This window comes from Lissotriton vulgaris, chromosome 5 (assembly GCF_964263255.1).
Source record: "Lissotriton vulgaris chromosome 5, aLisVul1.2, whole genome shotgun sequence".
In the NCBI taxonomy this organism is placed as follows: Eukaryota; Metazoa; Chordata; class Amphibia; order Caudata; family Salamandridae; genus Lissotriton; species Lissotriton vulgaris.
Genome location: NC_141693.1, coordinates 19,122,769 through 19,147,580, shown reverse-complemented (window position 1 = coordinate 19,147,580; position 24,812 = coordinate 19,122,769). Strand labels below are relative to the sequence as shown.

The window sequence follows — 24,812 nt, the reverse complement described above, 5'->3', positions numbered from 1 at the left end:
GTGTCTATTAGAGAGTGGTTTACCTGGAGGGCTCTCTCTGTACTTGGGTGGGGGCGGGGTTTCTTACCCTTCTTTTCTAACAGATTGTGGGGAGTATGTCTAGAGCTGAGGAGTGTGGCCATGTAATTGATGGGGATAATTCTAGGGCTCCCACCATCAGCGTTAGAGGGGCGTGGTTATGTAGATAAAGATCCTGCAGTATCATCACCGCCTGGAACTGCGTAATCCTCAAACTATACCCCCCCACCAGTCACTCCCCTCGCGCTTGTTTCTCATCCCCGTTCCACCAACTAGGAAGCTTAGAGACAGTAAAATGGTGGGGTGAATGATGCAGCGAGAGGGGGCAGTGTTGTTGTGGGAGTGGTAGCATTACAGACATGGGGGGGCGACAGTAATGCAGTTCCATGTGAGGTCTTTTGTCTGCCCCCCAAGACTTGCACTCACTTCTCCCTCTCTCTTTATGAAGTATAAACCATGAAGCCCCCCATGCCCCCCACCCCTGCAGCTCTCTTGGGTCAGGGACATGATGGAGAGGACGGAGGGGAATGTTGTGAGGAATGTTTTTTATTGCCCCACCCCTCAGTGAGGTCAGTTATCTGACCCTCTGTAACCCCCTCCTAGATTTGTCTCCCTCAGTTAGTTCTCCTTCTCGAGGGATCTGCACTCTCTCCCCAGGCTCCCGCTCCCTCCGTTACATCTCCTCCCTCTCCAGTCTCCTCCCCGGGGTCCCCTAGTTCTGCTGGGCGAGTAGCATACACTGCAGACGGCATTGGTTGCTGGACCTCCAAATACAAATCTGTGATCTGCATGCTATGCAATGTGCTTCAGCAGGCAAAGTAACCCGCTATGCTACTCTGAGTCAAAACTGTGACTGGGCAAAACACAGATCTCTGCAGGAAGTGCATTAACCGCCAGAGTTATCTTGCCAGTATTAATATTATCCAAAAGTTGCTGGGCACACACATCTCTGCAGTGAGTGCATTAACCGCCTCAGTTATCTTTCCAGCACTATTATCCCCTGAATGTTGCTGGGCACACACACATCTCTGCAGCGAGTGCATTAACCGCCAGAGTTATCTTTCCAGCACTATTATCCCCTGAATGTTGCTGGGCACACGCACATCTCTGCAGCGAGTGCATTAACCGCCTCAGTTATCTTTCCAGCACTATTATCCCCTGAATGTTGCTGGGCACACACACATCACTGCAGCGAGTGCATTAACCGCCAGAGTTATCTTTACAGCACTATTATCCCCTGAATGTTGCTGGGCACACATACATCTCTGCAGCGAGTGCATTAACCGCCTCAGTTATCTTTCCAGCACTACTATCCCCTGAATGTTGCTGGGCACACACACATCTCTACAGCGAGTGCAATAACCGCCAGAGTTATCTTTCTAGCACTGTTATCCCCTGAATGTTGCTGGGCACACACACATCTCTGCAGCGAGTGCATTAACCGCCAGAGTTATCTTTCCAGCACTGTTATCCCCTGAATGTTGCTGGGCACACACACATCTCTGCAGCGAGTACATTAACCGCCTCAGTTATCTTTCCAGCACTACTATCCCCTGAATGTTGCAGGGCACACACACATCTCTGCAGCGAGTGCATTAACCGCCAGAGTTATCTTTCCAGCACTATTATCCCCTGAATGTTGCTGGGCACACACACATCTCTGCAGCGAGTGCATTAACCGCCTCAGTTATCTTTCCAGCACTACTATCCCCTGAATGTTGCTGGGCACACACACATCTCTGCAGCGAGTGCATTAACCGCCTCAGTTATCTTTCCAGCACTACTATCCCCTGAATGATGCTGGGCACACACACATCTCTGCAGCGAGTGCATTAACCGCCTCAGTTATCTTTCCAGCACTACTATCCCCTGAATGTTGCTGGGCACACACCCATCTCTGCAGCGAGTGCATTAACCGCCTCAGTTATCTTTCCAGCACTATTATCCCCTGAAAGTTGCTGGGCACACACACATCTCTGCAGCGAGTGCATTAACCGCCAGAGTTATCTTTCCAGCACTATTATCCCCTGAATGTTGCTGGGCACACACACATCTCTGCAGCGAGTGCATTAACCGCCTCAGTTATCTTTCCAGCACTATTTTCCCCTGAATGTTGCTGGGTACACACACATCTCTGCAGCGAGTGCATTAACCGCCTCAGTTATCTTTGCAGCACTACTATCCCCTGAATGTTGCTGGGCACACACACATCTCTGCAGCGAGTGCATTAACCGCCTCAGTTATCTTTCCAGCACTACTATCCCCTGAATGTTGCTGGGCACACACACATCTCTGCAGCGAGTGCATTAACCGCCAGAGTTATCTTTCCAGCACTACTATCCCCTGAATGTTGCTGGGCACACAGATCTCTGCAGAGAGTGCATTAACCGCCTCAGTTATCTTTCCAGCACTCTTATCCCCTGAATGTTGCTGGGCACACACACATCTCTGCAGCGAGTGTATTAACCGCCTCAGTTACCTTTCCAGCACTATTATCCCCTGAATGTTGCTGGGCACACACACATCTCTGCAGCGAGTGCATTATCCGCCAGAGTTATCTTTCCAGTACTATTATCCCCTGAATGTTGCTGGGCACACACACATCTCTGCAGCGAGTGCATTGACCGCCTCAGTTATCTTTCCAGCACTATTATCCCCTGAATGTTGCTGGGCACACACACATCTCTGCAGCGAGTTCATTAACCGCCAGAGTTATCTTTGCAGCACTATTATCCCCTGAATGTTGCTGGGCACACACACATCTCTGCAGCGAGTGCATTAACCGCCAGAGTTATCTTTCCAGCACTATTATCCCCTGAATGTTGCTGGGCACACACACATCGCTGCAGCGAGTGCATTAACCGACTCAGTTATCTTTCCAGCACTATTATCCCCTGAATGTTGCTGGGCACACACACATCTCTGCAGCGAGAGCATTAACCGCCAGAGTTATCTTTCCAGCACTATCATCCCCTGAATGTTGCTGGGCACACACACATCTCTGCAGCGAGTGCATTAACCGCCTCAGTTATCTTTCCAGCACTATTATCCCCTGAATGTTGCTGGGCACACACACATCTCTTCAGCGAGTGCATTAACCGCCTCAGTTATCTTTCCAGCACTATTATCCCCTGAATGTTGCTGGGCACACACACATCTCTGCAGCGAGTGCATTAACCGCCTCAGTTATCTTTCCAGCACTATTATCCCTTGAATGTTGCTCGGCACACACACATCTCTGCAGTGAGTGCATTAACCGCCAGAGTTATCTTTCCAGTACTATTATCCCCTGAATGTTGCTGGGCACACACACATCGCTGCAGCGAGTGCATTAACCGCCTCAGTTATCTTTCCAGCACTATTATCCCCTGAATGTTGCTGGGCACACACACATCTCTGCAGCGAGTGCATTAACCGCCAGAGTTATCTTTCCAGCACTATTATCCCCGGAATGTTGCTGGGCACACACACATCTCTGCAGCGAGTGCATTAACTGCCTCAGTTATCTTTCCAGCACTATTATCCCCTGAATGTTGCTGGTCACACACACATCTCTTCAGCGAGTGCATTAACCGCCTCAGTTATCTTTCCAGCACTATTATCCCCTGAATGTTGCTGGGCACACACACATCTCTGCAGCGAGTGCATTAACCGCCAGAGTTATCTTTCCAGCACTATTATCCCTTGAATGTTGCTGGGCACACACACATCTCTGCAGCGAGTGCATTAACCGCCAGAGTTATCTTTCCAGCACTACTATCCCCTGAATGTTGCTGGGCACACACACATCTCTGCAGCGAGTGCATTAACCGCCTCAGTTATCTTTCCAGCACTATTATCCCCTGAATGTTGCTGGGCACACACACATCTCTGCAGCGAGTGCATTAACCGCCAGAGTTATCTTCCAGCACTATTATCCCTTGAATGTTGCTGGGCACACACAGATCTCTGCAGCGAGTGCATTAACCGCCTCAGTTATCTTTCCAGCACTACTATCCCCTGAATGTGTCTGGGCACACACACATCTCTGCAGCGAGTGCATTAACCGCCAGAGTTATCTTTCCAGCACTATTATCCCCTGAATGTTGCTGGGCACACACACATCTCTGCAGCGAGTGCATTAACCACCTCAGTTATCATTCCAGCACTATTATCCCCTGAAAGTTGCTGGGCACATGCACATCTCTTCAGCGAGTGCATTAACCGCCTCAGTTATCTTTCCAGCACTATTATCCCCTGAATGTTATCCCTTGAATGTTGCTGGGCACACACACATCTCTGCAGCAAGTGCATTAACCGCCAGAGTTATCTTTCCAGCTCTATTATCCCCTGAATGTTGCTGGGCACACACACATCTCTGCAGCGAGTGCATTAACCGCCAGAGTTATCTTTCCAGCACTATTATCCCTTGAATGTTGCTGGGCACACACACATCTCTGCAGCGAGTGCATTAACCGCTCAGTTATCTTTCCAGCACTATTATCCCCTGAATGTTATCCCTTGAATGTTGCTGGGCACACGCACATCTCTGCAGCGAGCGCATTAACCGCCTCAGTTATCTTTCCAGCACTACTATCCCCTGAATGTTGCTGGGCACACACACATCTCTGCAGCGAGTGCATTAACCGCCAGACTTATATTTCCAGCACTGTTATCCCCTGAATGTTGCTGGGCACACACACATCTCTGCAGCGAGTGCATTAACCGCCAGAGTTATCTTTCCAGCACTACTATCCCCTGAATGTTGCTGGGCACACACACATCTCTGCAGCGAGCGCATTAACCACCTCAGTTATCTTTCCAGCACTGCTATCCCCTGAATGTTGCTGGGCACACACACACATCTCTGCAGCGAGCGCATTAACCGCCTCAGTTATCTTTCCAGCACTGCTATCCCCTGAATGTTGCTGGGCACACGCACATCTCTGCAGCGAGTGCATTAACCGCCACGGTTATCTTTCCGGCACTGCTATCCCCTGAATGTTGCTGGGCACACGCACATCTCTGCATCGAGTGCATTAACCGCCTCGGTTATCTTTCCGGCACTGCTATCCCCTGAATGTTGCTGGGCACACGTACATCGCTGCAGCGAGCGCATTAACCGCCTCGGTTATCTTTCCGTTACTGCTATCCCCTGAATGTTGCTGGGCACACGCACATCTCTGCAGCGAGCGCATTAACCGCCAGAGTTATCTTTCCAGCACTGCTATCCCCTGAATGTTGCTGGGCACACGCACATCTCTGCAGCGAGCGCATTAACCGCCAGAGTTATCTTTCCAGCACTGCTATCCCCTGAATGTTGCTGGGCACACGCACATCTCTGCATTGAGCGCATTAACCGCCTCAGTTATCTTTCCAGCACTACTATCCCCTGAATGTTGCTGGGCACACGCACATCTCTGCAGCGAGCGCATTAACCGCCTCAGTTATCTTTCCAGCACTACTATCCCCTGAATGTTGCTGGGCACACGCACATCTCTGCAGCGAGCGCATTAACCGCCTCAGTTATCTTTCCAGCACTACTATCCCCTGAATGTTGCTGGGCACACACACCTCTCTGCAGCGAGCGCATTAACCGCCTCAGTTATCTTTCCAGCACTACTATCCCCTGAATGTTGCTGGGCGCACACACACATCTCTGCAGCGAGCGCATTAACCGCCTCAGTTATCTTTCCAGCACTACTATCCCCTGAATGTTGCTGGGCGCACACACACATCTCTGCAGCGAGCGCATTAGCCGCCTCAGTTATCTTTCCAGCACTACTATCCCCTGAATGTTGCTGGGCGCACACACACATCTCTGCAGCGAGCGCATTAAACGCCTCAGTTATCTTTCCAGCACTCCTATCCCCTGAATGTTGCTGGGCACACACACACATCTCTGCAGCGAGCGCATTAAACGCCTCAGTTATCTTTCCAGCACTACTATCCCCTGAATGTTGCTGGGCACATACACACATCTCTGCAGCGAGCGCATTAACCGCCTCAGTTATCTTTCCAGCACTACTATCCCCTGAATGTTGCTGGGCACACACACACATCTCTGCAGCGAGCGCATTAACCGCCTCAGTTATCTTTCCAGCACTACTATCCCCTGAATGTTGCTGGGCACACACACACATCTCTGCAGCGAGCGCATTAACCGCCTCAGTTATCTTTCCAGCACTACTATCCCCTGAATGTTGCTGGGCACACACACATCTCTGCAGCGAGCGCATTAACCGCCTCAGTTATCTTTCCAGCACTACTATCCCCTGAATGTTGCTGGGCACACACACATCTCTGCAGCGAGCGCGTTAACCGCCTCAGTTATCTTTCCAGCACTATTATCCCCTGAATGTTGCTAGGCACACACACATCTCTGCAGCGAGCGCATTAACCGCCAGAGTTATCTTTCCAGCACTATTATCCCTTGAATGTTGCTGGGCACACACATCTCTGCAGCGAGCGCATTAACCGCCTCAGTTATCTTTCCAGCACTACTATCCCCTGAATGTTGCTGGGCACACGCACATCTCTGCAGCGAGTGCATTAACCGCCTCAGTTATCTTTCCAGCACTACTATCCCCTGAATGTTGCTGGGCACACGCACATCTCTGCAGCGAGTGCATTAACCTCCTCAGTTATCTTTCTGGCCCTACTATCCCCTGAATGTTGCTGGGCACACGCACATCTCTGCAGCGAGTGCATTAACCGCCTCAGTTATCTTGCCGGCACTACTAATCCCTGAATGTTGCTGGGCACACGCACATCTCTGCAGCGAGTGCATTAACCGCCAGAGTTATCTTGCCGGCACTACTATCCCCTGAATGTTGCTGGGCACACGCACATCTCTGCAGCGAGTGCATTAACCGCCTCAGTTATCTTGTCGGCACTACTATCCCCTGAATGTTGCTGGGCACACGCACATCTCTGCAGCGAGTGCATTAACCGCCTCTGTTATCTTGCCGGCACTACTATCCCCTGAATGTTGCTGGGCACACGCACATCTCTGCAGCGAGTGCATTAACCGCCTCAGTTACCTTTCCGGCACTACTATCCCCTGAATGTTGCTGGGCACACGCACATCTCTGCAGCGAGTGCATTAACCGCCTCAGTTATCTTTGAAGCACTACTATCCCCTGAATGTTGCTGGGCACACGCACATCTCTGCAGCGAGTGCATTAACCGCCTCAGTTATCTTTCCAGCACTACTATCCCCTGAATGTTGTTGGGCACACACACATCTCTGCAGCGAGTGCATTAACCGCCTCAGTTATCTTTCCAGCACTACTATCCCCTGAATGTTGCTGGGCACACACACATCTCTGGAGCGAGTGCATTAACCGCCAGACTTATATTTCCAGCACTACTATCCCCTGAATGTTGCTGGGCACACGCACATCTCTGCAGCGAGTGCATTAACCGCCTCAGTTATCTTTCCAGCACTACTATCCCCTGAATGTTGCTGGGCACATGCACATCTCTGCAGCGAGTGCATTAACCGCCAGAGTTATCTTTCCAGAACTACTATCCCCTGAATGTTGCTGGGCACACGCACATCTCTGCAGCGAGTGCATTAACCGCCAGAGTTATCTTTCCAGCACTATTATCCCCTGAATGTTGCTGGGCACATGCACATCTCTGCAGCGAGTGCATTAACCGCCTCAGTTATCTTTCCAGCACTATTATCCCCTGAATGTTGCTGGGCACACGCACATCTCTGCAGCGAGTGCATTAACCGCCTCAGTTATCTTTCCAGCACTACTATCCCCTAAATGTTGCTGGGCACACGCACATCTCTGCAGCGAGTGCATTAACCGCCTCAGTTATCTTTCCAGCACTACTATCCCCTGAATGTTGCTGGGCACACGCACATCTCTGCAGCGAGTGCATTAACCGCCTCAGTTATCTTTCCAGCACTATTATCCCCTGAATGTTGCTGGGCACACGCACATCTCTGCAGCGAGTGCATTAACCGCTTCAGTTATCTTTCCAGCACTATTATCCCCTGAATGTTGCTGGGCACACGCACATCTCTGCAGCGAGTGCATTAACCGACAGAGTTATCTTTCCAGCACTATTATCCCCTGAATGTTGCTGGGCACACGCACATCTCTGCAGCGAGTGCATTAACCGCCTCAGTTATCTTTCCAGCACTATTATCCCCTGAATGTTGCTGGGCACACGCACATCTCTGCAGCAAGTGCATTAACCGCCTCAGTTATCTTTCCAGCACTACTATCCCCTGAATGTTGCTGGGCACACACACATCTCTGCAGCGAGTGCATTAACCGCCAGACTTATATTTCCAGCACTACTATCCCCTGAATGTTGCTGGGCACACGCACATCTCTGCAGCGAGTGCATTAACCGCCTCAGTTATCTTTCCAGCACTACTATCCCCTGAATGTTGCTGGGCACATGCACATCTCTGCAGCGAGTGCATTAACCGCCAGAGTTATCTTTCCAGCACTACTATCCCCTGAATGTTGCTGGGCACACGCACATCTCTGCAGCGAGTGCATTAACCACCAGAGTTATCTTTCCAGCACTATTATCCCCTGAATGTTGCTGGGCACATGCACATCTCTGCAGCGAGTGCATTAACCGCCTCAGTTATCTTTCCAGCACTATTATCCCCTGAATGTTGCTGGGCACACGCACATCTCTGCAGCGAGTGCATTAACCGCCTCAGTTATCTTTCCAGCACTACTATCCCCTAAATGTTGCTGGGCACCCGCACATCTCTGCAGCGAGTGCATTAACCGCCTCAGTTATCTTTCCAGCACTACTATCCCCTGAATGTTGCTGGGCACACGCACATCTCTGCAGCGAGTGCATTAACTGCCTCAGTTATCTTTCCAGCACTATTATCCCCTGAATGTTGCTGGGCACACGCACATCTCTGCAGCGAGTGCATTGACCGCCAGAGTTATCTTTCCAGCACTATTATCCCCTGAATGTTGCTGGGCACACGCACATCTCTGCAGCGAGTGCATTAACCGCCTCAGTTATCTTTCCAGCACTATTATCCCCTGAATGTTGCTGGGCACACTCACATCTCTGCAGCGAGTGCATTAACCGCCTCAGTTATCTTTCTAGCACTATTATCCCCTGAATGTTGCTGGGCACAAACACATCTCTGCAGCGAGTGCATTAACCGCCAGAGTTATCTTTCCAGCACTATTATCCCCTGAATGTTGCTGGGCACACACACATCTCTGCAGCGAGTGCATTAACCGCCTCAGTTATCTTTCCAGCACTGTTATCCCCTGAATGTTGGTGGGCACACACATCTCTGCTGCGAGTGCATTAACCGCCTCAGTTATCTTTCCAGCACTATTATCCCCTGAATGTTGCTGAGCACACACACATCTCTGCAGCGAATGCATTAACCGCCTCAGTTATCTTTCCAGCACTACTATCCCCTGAATGTTGCTGGGCACACACACATCTCTGCAGCGAGTGCATTAACCGCCAGAGTTATCTTTCCAGGACTGTTATCCCCTGAATGTTGCTGGGCACACACACATCTCTGCAGCGAGTGCATTAACCGCCTCAGTTATCTTTCCAGCACTATTATACCCTGAATGTTGCTGGGCACACACACATCTCTGCAGCGAGTGCATTATCCGCCTCAGTTATCTTTCATGCACTATTATCCCCTGAATGTTGCTGGGCACACACACCTGTCTGCAGCGAGTGCATTAACCGCCTCAGTTATCTTTCCAGCACTACTATCCCCTGAATGTTGCTGGGCACACACACATCTCTGGAGCGAGTGCATTAACCGCCTCAGTTATCTTTCCAGCACTACAATCCCCTGAATGTTGCTGGGCACACACACATCTCTGCAGCGAGTGCATTAACCGCCTCAGTTATCTTTCCAGCACTACTATCCCCTGAATGTTGCAGGGCACACACACATCTCTGCAGCGAGTGCATTAACCGCCAGAGTTATCTTTCCAGCACTATTATCCCCTGAATGTTACCGGGCACACACACATCTCTGCAGCGAGTGCATTAACCGCCAGAGTTATCTTTCCAGCACTATTATCCCCTGAATGTTGCTGGGCACACACATCTCTGCAGAAAGTGCATTAACCGCCAGAGTTATCTTTCCAGCACTATTATCCCCTGAATGTTGCTGGGTACACACACATCTCTGCAGCGAGTGCATTAACCGCCTCAGTTATCTTTCCAGCACTACTATCCCCTGAATGTTTCTGGGCACACACACATCTCTGCAGCGAGTGCATTAACCGCCTCAGTTATCTTTCCAGCACTATTATCCCCTGAATGTTGCTGGGCGCACAGATCTCTGCAGAGAGTGCATTAACCGCCAGAGTTATCTTTCCAGCACTATTATCCCCTGAATGTTATCCCTTGAATGTTGCTGGGCACACACACATCTCTGCAGCGAGTGCATTAACCGCCAGTTATCTTTCCAGCACTACTATCCCCTGAATGTTGCTGGGCACACACACATCTCTGCAGCGAGTGCATTAACCGCCAGAGTTATCTTTCCAGCACTATTATCCCCTGAATGTTGCTGGGCACACACACATCTCTGCAGCGAGTGCATTAACCGCCTCAGTTATCTTTCCAGCACTATTATCCCCTGAATGTTGCTGGGCACACACACATCTCTGCAGCGAGTGCATTAACCGCCTCAGTTATCTTTCCAGCACTATTATCCCCTGAATGTTGCTGGGCACACACACATCTCTTCAGCGAGTGCATTAACCGCCTCAGTTATCTTTCCAGCACTATTATCCCCTGAATGTTGCTGGGCACACACACATCTCTGCAGCGAGTGCATTAACCGCCAGTTATCTTTCCAGCACTACTATCCCCTGAATGTTGCTGGGCACACACAGATCTCTGCAGAGAGTGCATAAACCGCCAGAGTTATCTTTCCAGCACTATTATCCCCTGAATGTTATCCCTTGAATGTTGCTGGGCACACACACATCTCTGCAGCGAGTGCATTAACCGCCAGTTATCTTTCCAGCACTACTATCCCCTGAATGTTGCTGGGCACACACACATCTCTGCAGCGAGTGCATTAACCGCCAGAGTTATCTTTCCAGCACTATTATCCCCTGAATGTTGCTGGGCACACACACATCTCTGCAGCGAGTGCATTAACCGCCTCAGTTATCTTTCCAGCACTATTATCCCCTGAATGTTGCTGGGCACACACACATCTCTGCAGCGAGTGCATTAACCGCCTCAGTTATCTTTCCAGCACTATTATCCCCTGAATGTTGCTGGGCACACACACATCTCTTCAGCGAGTGCATTAACCGCCTCAGTTATCTTTCCAGCACTATTATCCCCTGAATGTTGCTGGGCACACACACATCTCTGCAGCGAGTGCATTAACCGCCAGTTATCTTTCCAGCACTACTATCCCCTGAATGTTGCTGGGCACACACACATCTCTTCAGCGAGTGCATTAACCGCCTCAGTTATCTTTCCAGCACTACTATCCCCTGAATGTTGCTGGGCACGCACACATCTCTGCAGCGAGTGCATTAACCGCCTCAGTTATCTTTCCAGCACTATTATCCCCTGAATGCTGCTGGGCACACACACATCTCTGCAGCGAGTGCATTAACCGCCAGAGTTATCTTTCCAGCACTTTTATCCCTTGAATGTTGCTGGGCACACATACATCTCTGCAGCGAGTGCATTAACCACCAGAGTTATCTTTCCAGCACTACTATCCCCTGAATGTTGCTGGGCACACACACATCTCTGCAGCGAGTGCATTAACCGCCTCAGTTGTCTTTCCAGCACTATTATCCCCTGAATGTTTCTGGGCACACACACATCTCTGCAGCGAGTGCATTAACCGACAGAGTTATCTTTTCAGCACTATTATCCCTTGAATGTTGCTGGACACACACAGATCTCTGCAGCGGGTGCATTAACCGCCTCAGTTATCTTTCCAGCACTACTATCCCCTGAATGTTGCTGGGCACACACACATCTCTGCAGCGAGTGCATTAACCGCCAGAGTTATCTTTCCAGCACTATTATCCCCTGAATGTTGCTGGGCACACACACATCTCTGCAGCGAGTGCATTAACCGCCTCAGTTATCTTTCCAGCACTATTATCCCCTAAATGTTGCTGGGCACCCACACATCTCTGCAGCGAGTGCATTAACCGCCTCAGTTATCTTTCCAGCACTATTATCCCCTGAATGTTGCTGGGCACACACACATCTCTGCAGCAAGTGCATTAATCGCCTCAGTTATCTTTCCAGCACTATTATCCCCTGAATGTTATCCCTTGAATGTTGCTGGGCACACACACATCTCTGCAGCGAGTGCATTAACCGCCAGAGTTATCTTTCCAGCACTGTTATCCCCTGAATGTTGCTGGGCACACACACATCTCTGCAGAGAGTGCATTAACCGCGTCAGTTATCTTTCCAGCACTACTATCCCCTGAATGTTGCTGAGCACACACACATCTCTGCAGCGAGTGCATTAACCGCCAGAGTTATCTTTCCAGCACTGTTATCCCCTGAATGTTGCTGGGCACACACACATCTCTGCAGCGAGTGCATTAACCGCCAGAGTTATCTTTCCAGCACTACTATCCCCTGAATGTTGCTGGGCACACACACATCCCTGCAGCGAGCGCATTAACCGCCTCAGTTATCTTTCCAGCACTACTATCCCCTGAATGTTGCTGGGCACACACACATCTCTGCAGCGAGCGCATTAACCGCCTCAGTTATCTTTCCAGCACTACTATCCCCTGAATGTTGCTGGGCACACACACATCTCTGCAGAGAGTGCATTAACCGCCTCAGTTATCTTTCCACCACTACTATCCCCTGAATGTTGCTGGGCACACACACATCTCTGCAGCGAGTGCATTAACCGCCAGAGTTATCTTTCCAGCACTACTGTCCCCTGAATGTTGCTGGGCACACGCACATCTCTGCAGCGAGTGCATTAACCGCCTCAGTTATCTTTCCAGCACTACTATCCCCTGAATGTTGCTGGGCACACGCACATCTCTGCAGCGAGTGCATTAACCGCCTCCGTTATCTTGCCAGCACTACTATCCCATGAATGTTGCTGGGCGCACGCACATCTCTGCAGCGAGTGCATTAACCGCCTCAGTTATCTTTCCAGCACTACTATCCCCTGAATGTTGCTGGGCACACGCACATCTCTGCAGCGAGTGCATTAACCGCCTCAGTTATCTTGCCAGCACTACTATCCCCTGAATGTTGCTGGGCGCACGCACATCTCTGCAGCGAGTGCATTAACCGCCTCAGTTATCTTTCCAGCACTACTATCCCCTGAATGTTGCTGGGCGCACGCACATCTCTGCAGCGAGTGCATTAACCGCCTCAGTTATCTTTCCAGCACTACTATCCCCTGAATGTTGCTGGGCGCACACACATCTCTGCAGCGAGTGCATTAACCGCCTCAGTTATCTTTCCAGCACTACTATCCCCTGAATGTTGCTGGGCACACACACATCTCTGCAGCGAGTGCATTAACCGCCAGAGTTATCTTTCCAGCACTACTATCCCCTGAATGTTGCTGGGCACACACACATCTCTGCAGCAAGTGCATTAACCGCCAGAGTTATCTTTCCAGCACTACTATCCCCTGAATGTTGCTGGGCAAACACACATCTCTGCAGCGAGTGCATTAACCTCCAGAGTTATCTTTCCAGCACTACTATTCCCTGAATGTTGCTGGGCACACACACATCTCTGCAGCGAGTGCATTAACCGCCTCAGTTATCTTTCCAGCACTACTATCCCCTGAATGTTGCTGGGCACACGCACATCTCTGCAGAAAAGTGCATTAACCGCCTCAGTTATCTTTCCAGCACTACTATCCCCTGAATGTTGCTGGGCACACGCACATCTCTGCAGCGAGTGCATTAACCGCCTCAGTTATCTTTCCAGCACTACTATCCCCTGAATGTTGCTGGGCACACGCACATCTCTGCAGCGAGTGCATTAACCGCCTCAGTTATCTTTCCAGCACTATTATCCCCTGAATGTTGCTGGGCACACGCACATCTCTGCAGCGAGTGCATTAACCGCCTCAGTTATCTTGCCAGCACTACTATCCCATGAATGTTGCTGGGCACACGCACATCTCTGCAGCGAGTGCATTAACCGCCTCAGTTATCTTGCCAGCACTACTATCCCCTGAATGTTGCTGGGCGCACGCACATCTCTGCAGCGAGTGCATTAACCGCCTCAGTTATCTTTCCAGCACTACTATCCCCTGAATGTTGCTGGGCGCACGCACATCTCTGCAGCGAGTGCATTAACCGCCTCAGTTATCTTTCCAGCACTACTATCCCCTGAATGTTGCTGGGCGCACACACATCTCTGCAGCGAGTGCATTAACCGCCTCAGTTATCTTTCCAGCACTACTATCCCCTGAATGTTGCTGGGCACACACACATCTCTGCAGCGAGTGCATTAACCGCCAGAGTTATCTTTCCAGCACTATTATCCCCTGAATGTTGCTGGGCACACGCACATCTCTGCAGCGAGTGCATTAACCGCCAGAGTTATCTTTCCAGCACTACTATCCCCTGAATGTTGCTGGGCACACGCACATCTCTGCAGCGAGTGCATTAACCGCCAGAGTTATCTTTCCAGCACTACTATCCCCTGAATGTTGCTGGGCACACACACATCTCTGCAGCGAGTGCATTAACCGCCTCAGTTATCTTTCCAGCACTACTATCCCCTGAATGTTGCTGGGCACACAGATCTCTGCAGAGAGTGCATTAACCGCCAGAGTTATCTTTCCAGCACTATTATCCCCTGAATGTTGCTGGGCACACACACATCTCTGCAGCGAGTGCATTAACCGCCTCAGTTATCTTTCCAGCACTATTATCCCTTGAATGTTGCTGGGCACACACACATCTCTGCAGCGAGTGCATTAACCGCCAGAGTTATCTTTCCAGCACTATTATCCCCTTAATGTTGCTGGGCACACACACATCTCTGCAGCGAGTGCATTAACCGCCTCAGTTATCTTTCCAGCACTGTTATCCCCTGAATGTTCCTGGGCACACACATCTCTGCAGCGAGTGCATTAACCGCCTCAGTTATCTTTCCAGCACTATTATCCCCTGAATGTTGCTGGGCACACACACATCTCTGCAGCGAGTGCATTAACCGCCAGAGTTATCTTTCCAGCACTGTTATCCCCTGAATGTTGCTGGGCACACACACATCTCTGCAGCGAGTGCATTAACCGCCTCAGTTATCTTTCCAGCACTGTTATCCCCTGAATGTTGCTGGGCACACACATCTCTGCAGCGAGTGCATTAACCGCCTCAGTTATCTTTCCAGCACTATTATCCCCTGAATGTTGCTGGGCACACACACATCTCTGCAGCGAGTGCATTAACCGCCAGAGTTATCTTTCCAGCACTGTTATCCCCTGAATGTTGCTGGGCACACACACATCTCTGCAGCGAGTGCATTAACCGCCTCAGTTATCTTTCCAGCACTACTATCCCCTGAATGTTGCTGGGCACACACACATCTCTGGAGCGAGTGCATTAACCGCCTCAGTTATCTTTCCAGCACTACTATCCCCTGAATGTTGCTGGGCACACACACATCTCTGCAGCGAGTGCATTAACCGGCAGAGTTATCTTTCCAGCACTATTATCCCCTGAATGTTGCTGGGCACACACACATCTCTGCAGCGAGTGCATTAACCGCCAGAGTTATCTTTCCAGCACTATTATCCCCTGAATGTTGCTGGGCACACACATCCCTGCAGAAAGTGCATTAACCGCCAGAGTTATCTTTCCAGCACTATTATCCCCTGAATGTTGCTGGGCACACACACATCTCTGCAGCGAGTGCATTAACCGCCTCAGTTATCTTTCCAGCACTACTATCCCCTGAATGTTTCTGGGCACACACACACATCTCTGCAGCGAGTGCATTAACCGCCTCAGTTATCTTTCCAGCACTATTATCCCCTGAATGTTGCTGGGCACACAGATCTCTGCAGAGAGTGCATTAACCGCCAGAGTTATCTTTCCAGCAGTATTATCCCCTGAATGTTGCTGGGCACACACACATCTCTGCAGCGAGTGCATTAACCGCCAGTTATCTTTCCAGCACTACTATCCCCTGAATGTTGCTGGGCACACACACATCTCTGCAGCAAGTGCATTAACCGCCAGAGTTATCTTTCCAGCACTATTATCCTCTGAATGTTGCTGGGCACACACACATCTCTGCAGCGAGTGCATTAACCGCCTCAGTTATCTTTCCAGCACTATTACCCCTGAATGTGGCTGGGCACACACACATCTCTGCAGCGAGTGCATTAACCGCCTCAGTTATATTTCCAGCACTATTATCCCCTGAATGTTGCTGGGCACACATACATCTCTGCAGCGAGTGCATTAACCGCCAGAGTTATCTTTCCAGCACTATTATCCCCTGAATGTTGCTGGGCACACACACATCTCTGCGGAAAGTGCATTAACCGCCAGAGTTATCTTTCCAGCACTATTATCCCCTGAATGTTGCTGGGCACACACACATCTCTGCAGCGAGTGCATTAACCGCCTCAGTTATCTTTCCAGCACTATTATCCCCTGAATGTTGCTGGGCACACAGATCTCTGCAGAGAGTGCATAAACCGCCAGAGTTATCTTTCCAGCACTATTATCCCCTGAATGTTGCTGGGCACACACACATCTCTGCAGCGAGTGCATTAACCGCCTCAGTTATCTTTCCAGCACTACTATCCCCTGAATGTTGCTGGCCACACACACATCTCTGCAGTGCGTGCATTAACCGCCTCAGTTATTTTTCCTCGGATGCTTGATTCCGGTCTGGGAAAGATATGGCTGATGTAGTTCGGACTGGACTGTTCCCATGGGGCACAGGGTCAGAGCTGATTTGCATAAAGCCATTATCTGACCCAGGGTGGTGTGGAGTGCAAAAAACGATGGATTTAGGCCCAGATCCTTGGACTGGGGTGAATGTAAGACATTGATCTACATTCTGTCCATCAAATTGTTTTTTGTAATTTTCTCCCTGAGTGTACTGGGGTAGCCCAGACGTGGGTCCCAGAGCCTCCACACCACTGGAGTCAAGCTAGCCGGGCTGATGAGAGGTAGATTCCGATCCCCTGAATGATGCTGGGCACACACACATCTCTGCAGCGAGTGCATTAACCGCCTCAGTTATCTTACCAGTATTATTCTGCTCTAAAAGTTGCTGGGCACACAGATCTCTGCTGCAAGTGCATCAACCTCTAGAGTTGTGTTGCTGGTATTGTTATGCCTTAAAAGATGCTTTGCATACAGATTTCTGCAGCAGGGGCCTGAACCCCAGGAGATATTTTAAAACGCAACCTCTTTGTGATCAGGTAAGTAAGCCAGACATATTTAGAGTCATATTGTCCTTGTTATCTTTTTTGTGCCAGAGTTATTAAAAATAAAAATGTTGACTGACAGACTGTGCTTTTTATGACTCCACCCCTATCCCATTCTCACCTTGCCCCCTAGTTATGGGGTCCCAGTACATTCCAACGGATCCCAGCTCTATGCGTTCAGCTGTCTCGCCTGGACTCATTAGGCATTGCAGCGCACACTCACCCTTTAATCCTTGCAAGGTCGATAACAGAGTGGTTTACAGGCTCTCTTGGGGTTTCTTACACTTCCCCTGCTTGAAGAGATGTGAGGGTGTTGTCAGATACATTTAGGACCCCCACCATCATCATTGAAGGGGCGTGGTTATATTGTTAAAGGGGAGTGGTTTTGTAAATATAGGCCCAATGTGTCATGACCGTCTCAGACTAACCTCCCCCCCACCCCCACTCCCCCTGCGGTGTGGAAGAGGGTGAGAGGGAGGAGTGGCCGCTGGAGGCGTTGTAGCTGTTGGGGGGGGTTCACCATCAGTGCAGCTCTGTGAGAGGTGGTGTCTCGATCCGACCCCCCCCACCCCACACTCCCCCTTCCCCTCAAGCAGAGACTCACTATTTCTCAGATCAGGATCGTGAGTGAATGAGAGGGGGGGGGGTTCCTGGTGGGGGAGGGGCTGTGGAGTGTTGCTGCGCCGCTGACACCCCCTCCCTCACCCTCTCCCTGAGGAAATTCCCCGGCTCCCCCTCACTCTTCCCTTCGGCCCCGCCCTGGGGTCGCCCCGTTTATTTGTAAGAGTCACATACACTGTAAGGGGGGGTGGAGGACTGGGGGTGTCTTTATAATGCATGTGGTGGGTCACTGTTGTGTGGGGTGCGGTTGGAACGTTTTTCATGTGGGGGGCGCTCTCTCCTCTGAACCCCTGTCTCTCCCCCCCAGGCTCGCACTCTTACAGAGCTTTCTACTCCGCCCTCTCGGGGCCCCTCCCCGGGGTCCCACAGTTCTCCGCGGTGGGGTACGTGGATGACGTCCCAATCGCCAGTTACACCAGTGAGAGCCGCAGGAGGGAGCCCCGGGCCCCCTGGATGGAGGGGATCACCGCCGAGGACCCCCAGTACTGGGAGGTGCAGACGGAGATCCTCCGAGGAACGGAGCAGGTGCACAAGGCCGATGTGAGGATCGTGATGGACCGAGTCAACCAGACCGGGGGTGAGTGGGGGGGGGAGGAATGGGGTGAGTGACACCGGGGCGGGCGGGGGTGGGGGGTGGAGTGTGGAACCAGTGACGTGGGAGTTGGGGGGGGTGGAAGAAGGACACAGGAGGGGGCCAAACTGCACGTGATGTGGCTCAGCATTGAGCTTTACTTGGGGGTTGGAGACCCAGGAGGAGGGGGGGCAGTGTTTGGGGGGGTGACTGGTGCAGTCACGTAGAATATTTTCAAGCACAGAAGCTGTGAATGGTGTTTATATCGTGGGGGGGGGGGGGGCATCCAAGGGCCTCACTGTCCCAGCTCCTACCTACACAATCTGTGTTGCCCCCTTCAGATCTCACTTTGCCCCCCCCCACCCCCACAGGACAGCTTCATCGGAGGGGAGGGGGGTTGTCTACAGTCACAGTCTGCCTGGAACCTTCTCCCTCCTCTACCCCTCGCCCCCCCATGGATGGTTCAATGAGGGGTGAGGGGGGGTGCGGGGGCTCCCCTCACTCTCTGGCTTGAGCTGCCACACCCTCGCCCGCTCACAATACCCCCCCTCAGGTGCAGGTGGTATTTGGCTGCTCCGGGTGGGGAGGGGGGGTTATGGCCCCCCCACTCTCTGCCTGTAAACATCGAACCCTCTCTCTGCCCCCTCTCATTTCACTTCTGTGCGCGACCTTTACTTTACTCCCTGCTGCTCCCCCCTCACTCACCGTCTCTCTGCCCCCCCCCCGCCCTCCAGAGGGGGGGCTCCCCTCACTGTCTGTGCCTGGAGGTGTCTGTTCCTCCCTCAGCCCCTCCCTCTCAGGGCTGTGGTGAGCACTTGGGAGGGTTCGGGAGGGGGGGGGGGGGTTATAGCTTACAGGCTTGCTCCGCTCCCTCAGCCTCTCACTCCCCCCCCCCCCCCCCCCTCAGGTCTCCACATGATCCAGTGAATGTAAGGCTGTGAGCAGGGCTGGGGGAAGGGGAGGGGGCTCAGGGGGGGGCATGGGGTGTGTGTTTCACCTTAGACTCTGCCTGCGAGTGTCAGACTTCTCTCTCCTCAGCCCCTCTCTTCTCTCCCCCCTCAGGTCTCCACGTGTTCCAGCGGATGTACGGCTGTGAGCTCCGGGAGGACGCCTCCGTGGGGGGTTTTACTCAATACGCCTTCGACGGACACGACTTCCTCAGCCTCGACAAGGACAGACAGACCTTCACGGCGGCCATGGATGCGGCCAAGATCACACAGGACCGATGGAACTCGGACAGGATCGTGGCCCAGCAATGGAAGGGGTACCTGGAGGGGCTTTGCATCGAGGGTCTGAAGAAATACCTGAAGCTCGGGGCGGAGCGGCTGCAGGCAGGTGGGTTATGGGGGTTTATGTAGCGCTTACTGCCCCCACCAGGCACTGACCCCTCTCAGTGCACAGGCACTGGCAGTGCAGAGAGGTGGGTTTTGGGGGTTTCTATAGCGCTTACTGCCCCCACCATGCACTGACCCCTCTCTGTGCACAGGCACTGGCAGTGCAGAGAGGAGGGTTATGGGGGTTTATTTAGCGCTCACTGTCCCACCAGGCGCGTTAACCGTCTGAGCAACTTCATGAGTTAAAACTAACACAATACAAGACTCCATTCTCTCATCAGCAGGAGCGGTAATCTTGACATTTTAAATGTTGCCTGAAAATTGCGGCACTCTATACTCTTAAATCTTCATTCTACCCCTCTCCAATCTACCCTACTCCAATCTACCCCACTCCACCCTACTCTACTCTACCCCACTCCACCCTAATCCAATCTACCCCACTCTACCCTACTCCAATCTACCCCACTCCACCCTACTCCAATCTACCCCACTTCACCCTACTCTACTCTACCCCACTCCACCCTACTCCAATCTACCCCACTCTACCCTACTCCAATCTACCCCACTCCACCCTACTCCAATCTACCCCACTCCACCCTGTTCCAATCTACCCCACTCCACCCTACTCCAATCTACCCTACTCCAATCTACCCCACTCTACCCACCTCACTCCATCCTACTCCAATCTACCCCACTCCATCCTATTCAAATCTACCCTACTCCAATCTACCCCACTCCAATCTACACCACTCCACCCTACTCCAAACTAACCCACTCCACCCATCTCCAATCTACCCCACTCCACCCTACTCCAATCTACCCCACTCTACCCTACTCCAATCTACCCCACTCCACCCTACTCCAATCTACCCCACTCCACCCTATTCCAATCTACCCCACTCCACCCTACTCCAATCTACCCTACTCCAATCTACCCCACTCTACCCACCTCACTCCATCCTACTCCAATCTACCCCACTCCATCCTATTCGAATCTACCCTACTCCAATCTACCCCACTCCAATCTACACCACTCCACCCTACTCCAAACTAACCCACTCCACCCATCTCCAATCTACCCCACTCCAATCTACCCCACTCCAACACACTCCAATCTACCCCACTCCAATCTACCCCACTCCACCCTACTCCAAACTAACCCACTCCACCCATCTACAATCTACCCCTCTCCAATCTACCCCACTCCAACACACTCCAATCTACCCCACTCCAATCTACCCCACTCCACCCTACTCCAATCTACCCCACTCCAACACACTCCAATCTACCCCACTCCACCCTACTCCAATCTACCCCAGTCCACCCCACTCCAATCTACCCCACTCCATCCTACTCCAATCTACCCCACTCCACCCAACTCCAATCTACCCCACTCCACCCTACTCCAATCTACCCCACTCCTCCCTACTCCAATCTACCCCACTCCAATATACCCCACTCCATCCTACTCCAATCTACCCTACTCCAATCTACCCCACTCTACCCTACTCCAATCTACCCCACTCCAATCTACCCCACTCCACCCTACTCCAATCTACCCCACTCCACCCTACTCCAATCTACCCTACTCCATCTACCCCACTCCACCCTACTCCAATCTACCCCACTCCACCCTACTCCAATCTACCCCACTCCATCCTACTCCAATCTACCCCACTCCAATCTACCCCACTCCATCCTACTCCAATCTACCCCACTCCATCCTACTCCAATCTACCCTACTCCAATCTACCCCACTCCATCCTACTCCAATCTACCCTACTCCAATCTACCCCACTCCAATCTACCCCACTCCACCCTACTCCAATCTACCCCCCTCCACCCTACTCCAATCTACCCCACTCCAATCTACCCCACTCCACCCTACTCCAATCAACCCCACTCCACCCTACTCCAATCTACCCCACTCCAATCTACCCCACTCCACCCTACTCCAATCTACCCCACTCCACCCTACTCCAATCTACCCCACTCCATCCTACTCCAATCTACCCCACTCCAATCTACCCCACTCCACCTTACTCCAATCTACCCCACTCCATCCTACTCCAATCTACCCCACTCCAATCTACCCCACTCCACCCTATTCCAATCTACCCCACTCCAATCTACCCCACTCTACCCACCTCACTCCATCCTACTCCAATCTACCCCACTCCACCTTACTCCAATCTACCCCACTCCAATCTACCCCACTCTACCCTCCTCACTCCACCCTACTCCAATCTACCCGACTCCACCCTACTCCAATCTACCCCACTCCAATCTACCCCACTCTACCCACCTCACTCCATCCTACTCCAATCTACCCCACTCCATCCTACTCGAATCTACCCTACTCCAATCTACCCCACTCTACCCTACTCCAATCTACCCCACTCCACCCTACTCTAATCTACCCCACTCCACCCTATTCCAATCTACCCCACTCCACCCTACTCCAATCTACCCCACTCCACCCTACTCCAATCTACCCCACTCCAGTCTACTCCACTCCACCCTACTCCAATCTACCCCACTCCACCCTACTCCAATCTACCCCACTCCCCCCTACTCCAATCTACCCCACTCCATCCCACTCCAATCTACCCCACTCCATCCTACTCCAAACTACCCTACTCCAATCTACCCCACTCCACCCTACTCCAATCTACCCCACTCCACCCTACTCCAATCTACCCCACTCCAATCTACCCCACTCCACCCTACTCCAATCTACCCCACTCGATCCTACTCCAATCTACCCCACTCCAATCTACCCCACTCCAATCTACCCCACTCCAATCTGCCCCACTCCATCCTACTCCAATCTACCCTACTCCAATCTACCCCACTCCAATCTATCCCACTCCACCCTACTCCAATCTACCCCACTACACCCTACTCAAATCTACCCCACTCCAATCTACCCCACTCCAATCTACCCCACTCCACCCTACTCCAATCTACCCCACTCTACCCTATTCCAATCTACCCCACTCCATCCTACTCCAATCTACCCCACTCCAATCTACCCCACTCCACCCTACTCCAATCTACCCCACTCCATCCTACTCCAATCTACCCCACTCCAATCTACCCCACTCCATCCCACTCCAATCTACCCCACTCCACCCTACTCCAATCTACCCCACTCCATCCTACTCCAATCTACCCCACTCCATCCCACTCCAATCTACCCCACTCCACCCTACTCCAATCAACCCCACTCCATCCTACTCCAATCTACCCTACTCCAATCTACCCCACACCACCCTACTCCAATCTACCCTACTCCAATCTACCCTACTCCAATCTACCCCACTCCAATCTACCCCACTCCACCCTACTCCAATCTACCCCACTCCATCCTACTCCAATCTACCCCACTCCAATCTACCCCACTCCATCCCACTCCAATCTACCCCACTCCACCCTACTCCAATCTACCCCACTCCATCCTACTCCAATCTACCCCACTCCATCCCACTCCAATCTACCCCACTCCACCCTACTCCAATCTACCCCACTCCATCCTACTCCAATCTACCCTACTCCAATCTACCCCACTCCACCCTACTCCAATCTTACCCTACTCCAATCTACCCCACTCCAATCTACCCCACTCCACCCTACTCCAATCTACCCTACTCCAATCTACCCCACTCCAATCTACCCCACTCCATCCTACTCCAATCTACCCTACTCCAATCTACCTCACTCCAATCTACCCCACTCCATCCTACTCCAATCTACCCTACTCCAATCTACCCCACTCCAATCTACCCCACTCCACCCTACTCCAATCTACCCCACTCCATCCTACTCCAATCTACCCCACTCCAATCTACCCCACTCCATCCTACTCCAATCTACCCCACTCCAATCTACCCCACTCCATCCTACTCCAATCTACCCCACTCCAATCTACCCTACTCCAATCTACCCCACCCCACCCTACTCCAATCTACCCCACTCCATCCTACTCCAATCTACCCCACTCCATCCTGCTCCAATCTACCCCACTCCAATCTACCCCACTCCAATCTACCCCACTCCATCCTACTCCAATCTACCCCACTCCATCCTACTCCAATCTACCCCACTCCATCCCACTCCAATCTACCCCACTCCACCCTACTCCAATCTACCCCACTCCATCCTACTCCAATCTACCCTACTCCAATCTACCCCACTCCACCCTACTCCAATCTACCTCACTCCAATCTACCCCACTCCACCCTACTCCAAATTACCCCACTCCAATCTACCCCACTCTACCCACCCCACTCCATCCTACTCCAATCTACCCCACTCCAATCTACCCTACTCCAATCTACCCCACTCTACCCTATTCCAATCTACCCCACTCCATCCTATTCCAATCTACCCCACTCCAATCTACCCCACTCCACCCTACTCCAATCTACCCCACTCCAACCTACTCCAATCTACCCCACTCCAATCTACCCCACTCCATCCCACTCCAATCTACTCCAATCTACCCCACTCCATCCTACTCCAATCTACCCCACTCCATCCCACTCCAATCTACCCCACTCCACCCTACTCCAATCTACCCCACTCCATCCTACTCCAATCTACCCTACTCCAATCTACCCCACTCCACCCTACTCCAATCTACCCTACTCCAATCTACCCCACTCCACCCTACTCCAATCTACCCCACTCCATCCTACTCCAATCTACCCCACTCCAATCTACCCCACTCCATCCCACTCCAATCTACCCCACGCCACCCTACTCCAATCTACCCCACTCCATCCTACTCCAATCTACCCCACTCCATCCCACTCCAATCTACCCCACTCCACCCTACTCCAATCTACCCCACTCCATCCTA

At 51.8% G+C, this 24,812-nt stretch overlaps 1 protein-coding gene across 2 annotated transcripts in view; it reads left to right on the top strand.

The window, feature by feature from the left end:
- The window catches only part of LOC147710013 (DLA class I histocompatibility antigen, A9/A9 alpha chain-like), a 401,757-nt gene that overhangs the window by 12,577 nt on the left and 364,368 nt on the right, over window positions 1–24,812 (top strand). For both annotated transcript variants that reach the window (XM_086920685.1, XM_086920686.1), the window contains exons 2-3: window positions 18,351–18,620; window positions 19,677–19,949. In XM_086920685.1, the coding sequence (XP_086776811.1) occupies window positions 18,351–18,620; window positions 19,677–19,949 (543 nt within the window). The remainder of the gene's footprint in view (window positions 1–18,350; window positions 18,621–19,676; window positions 19,950–24,812) is intronic.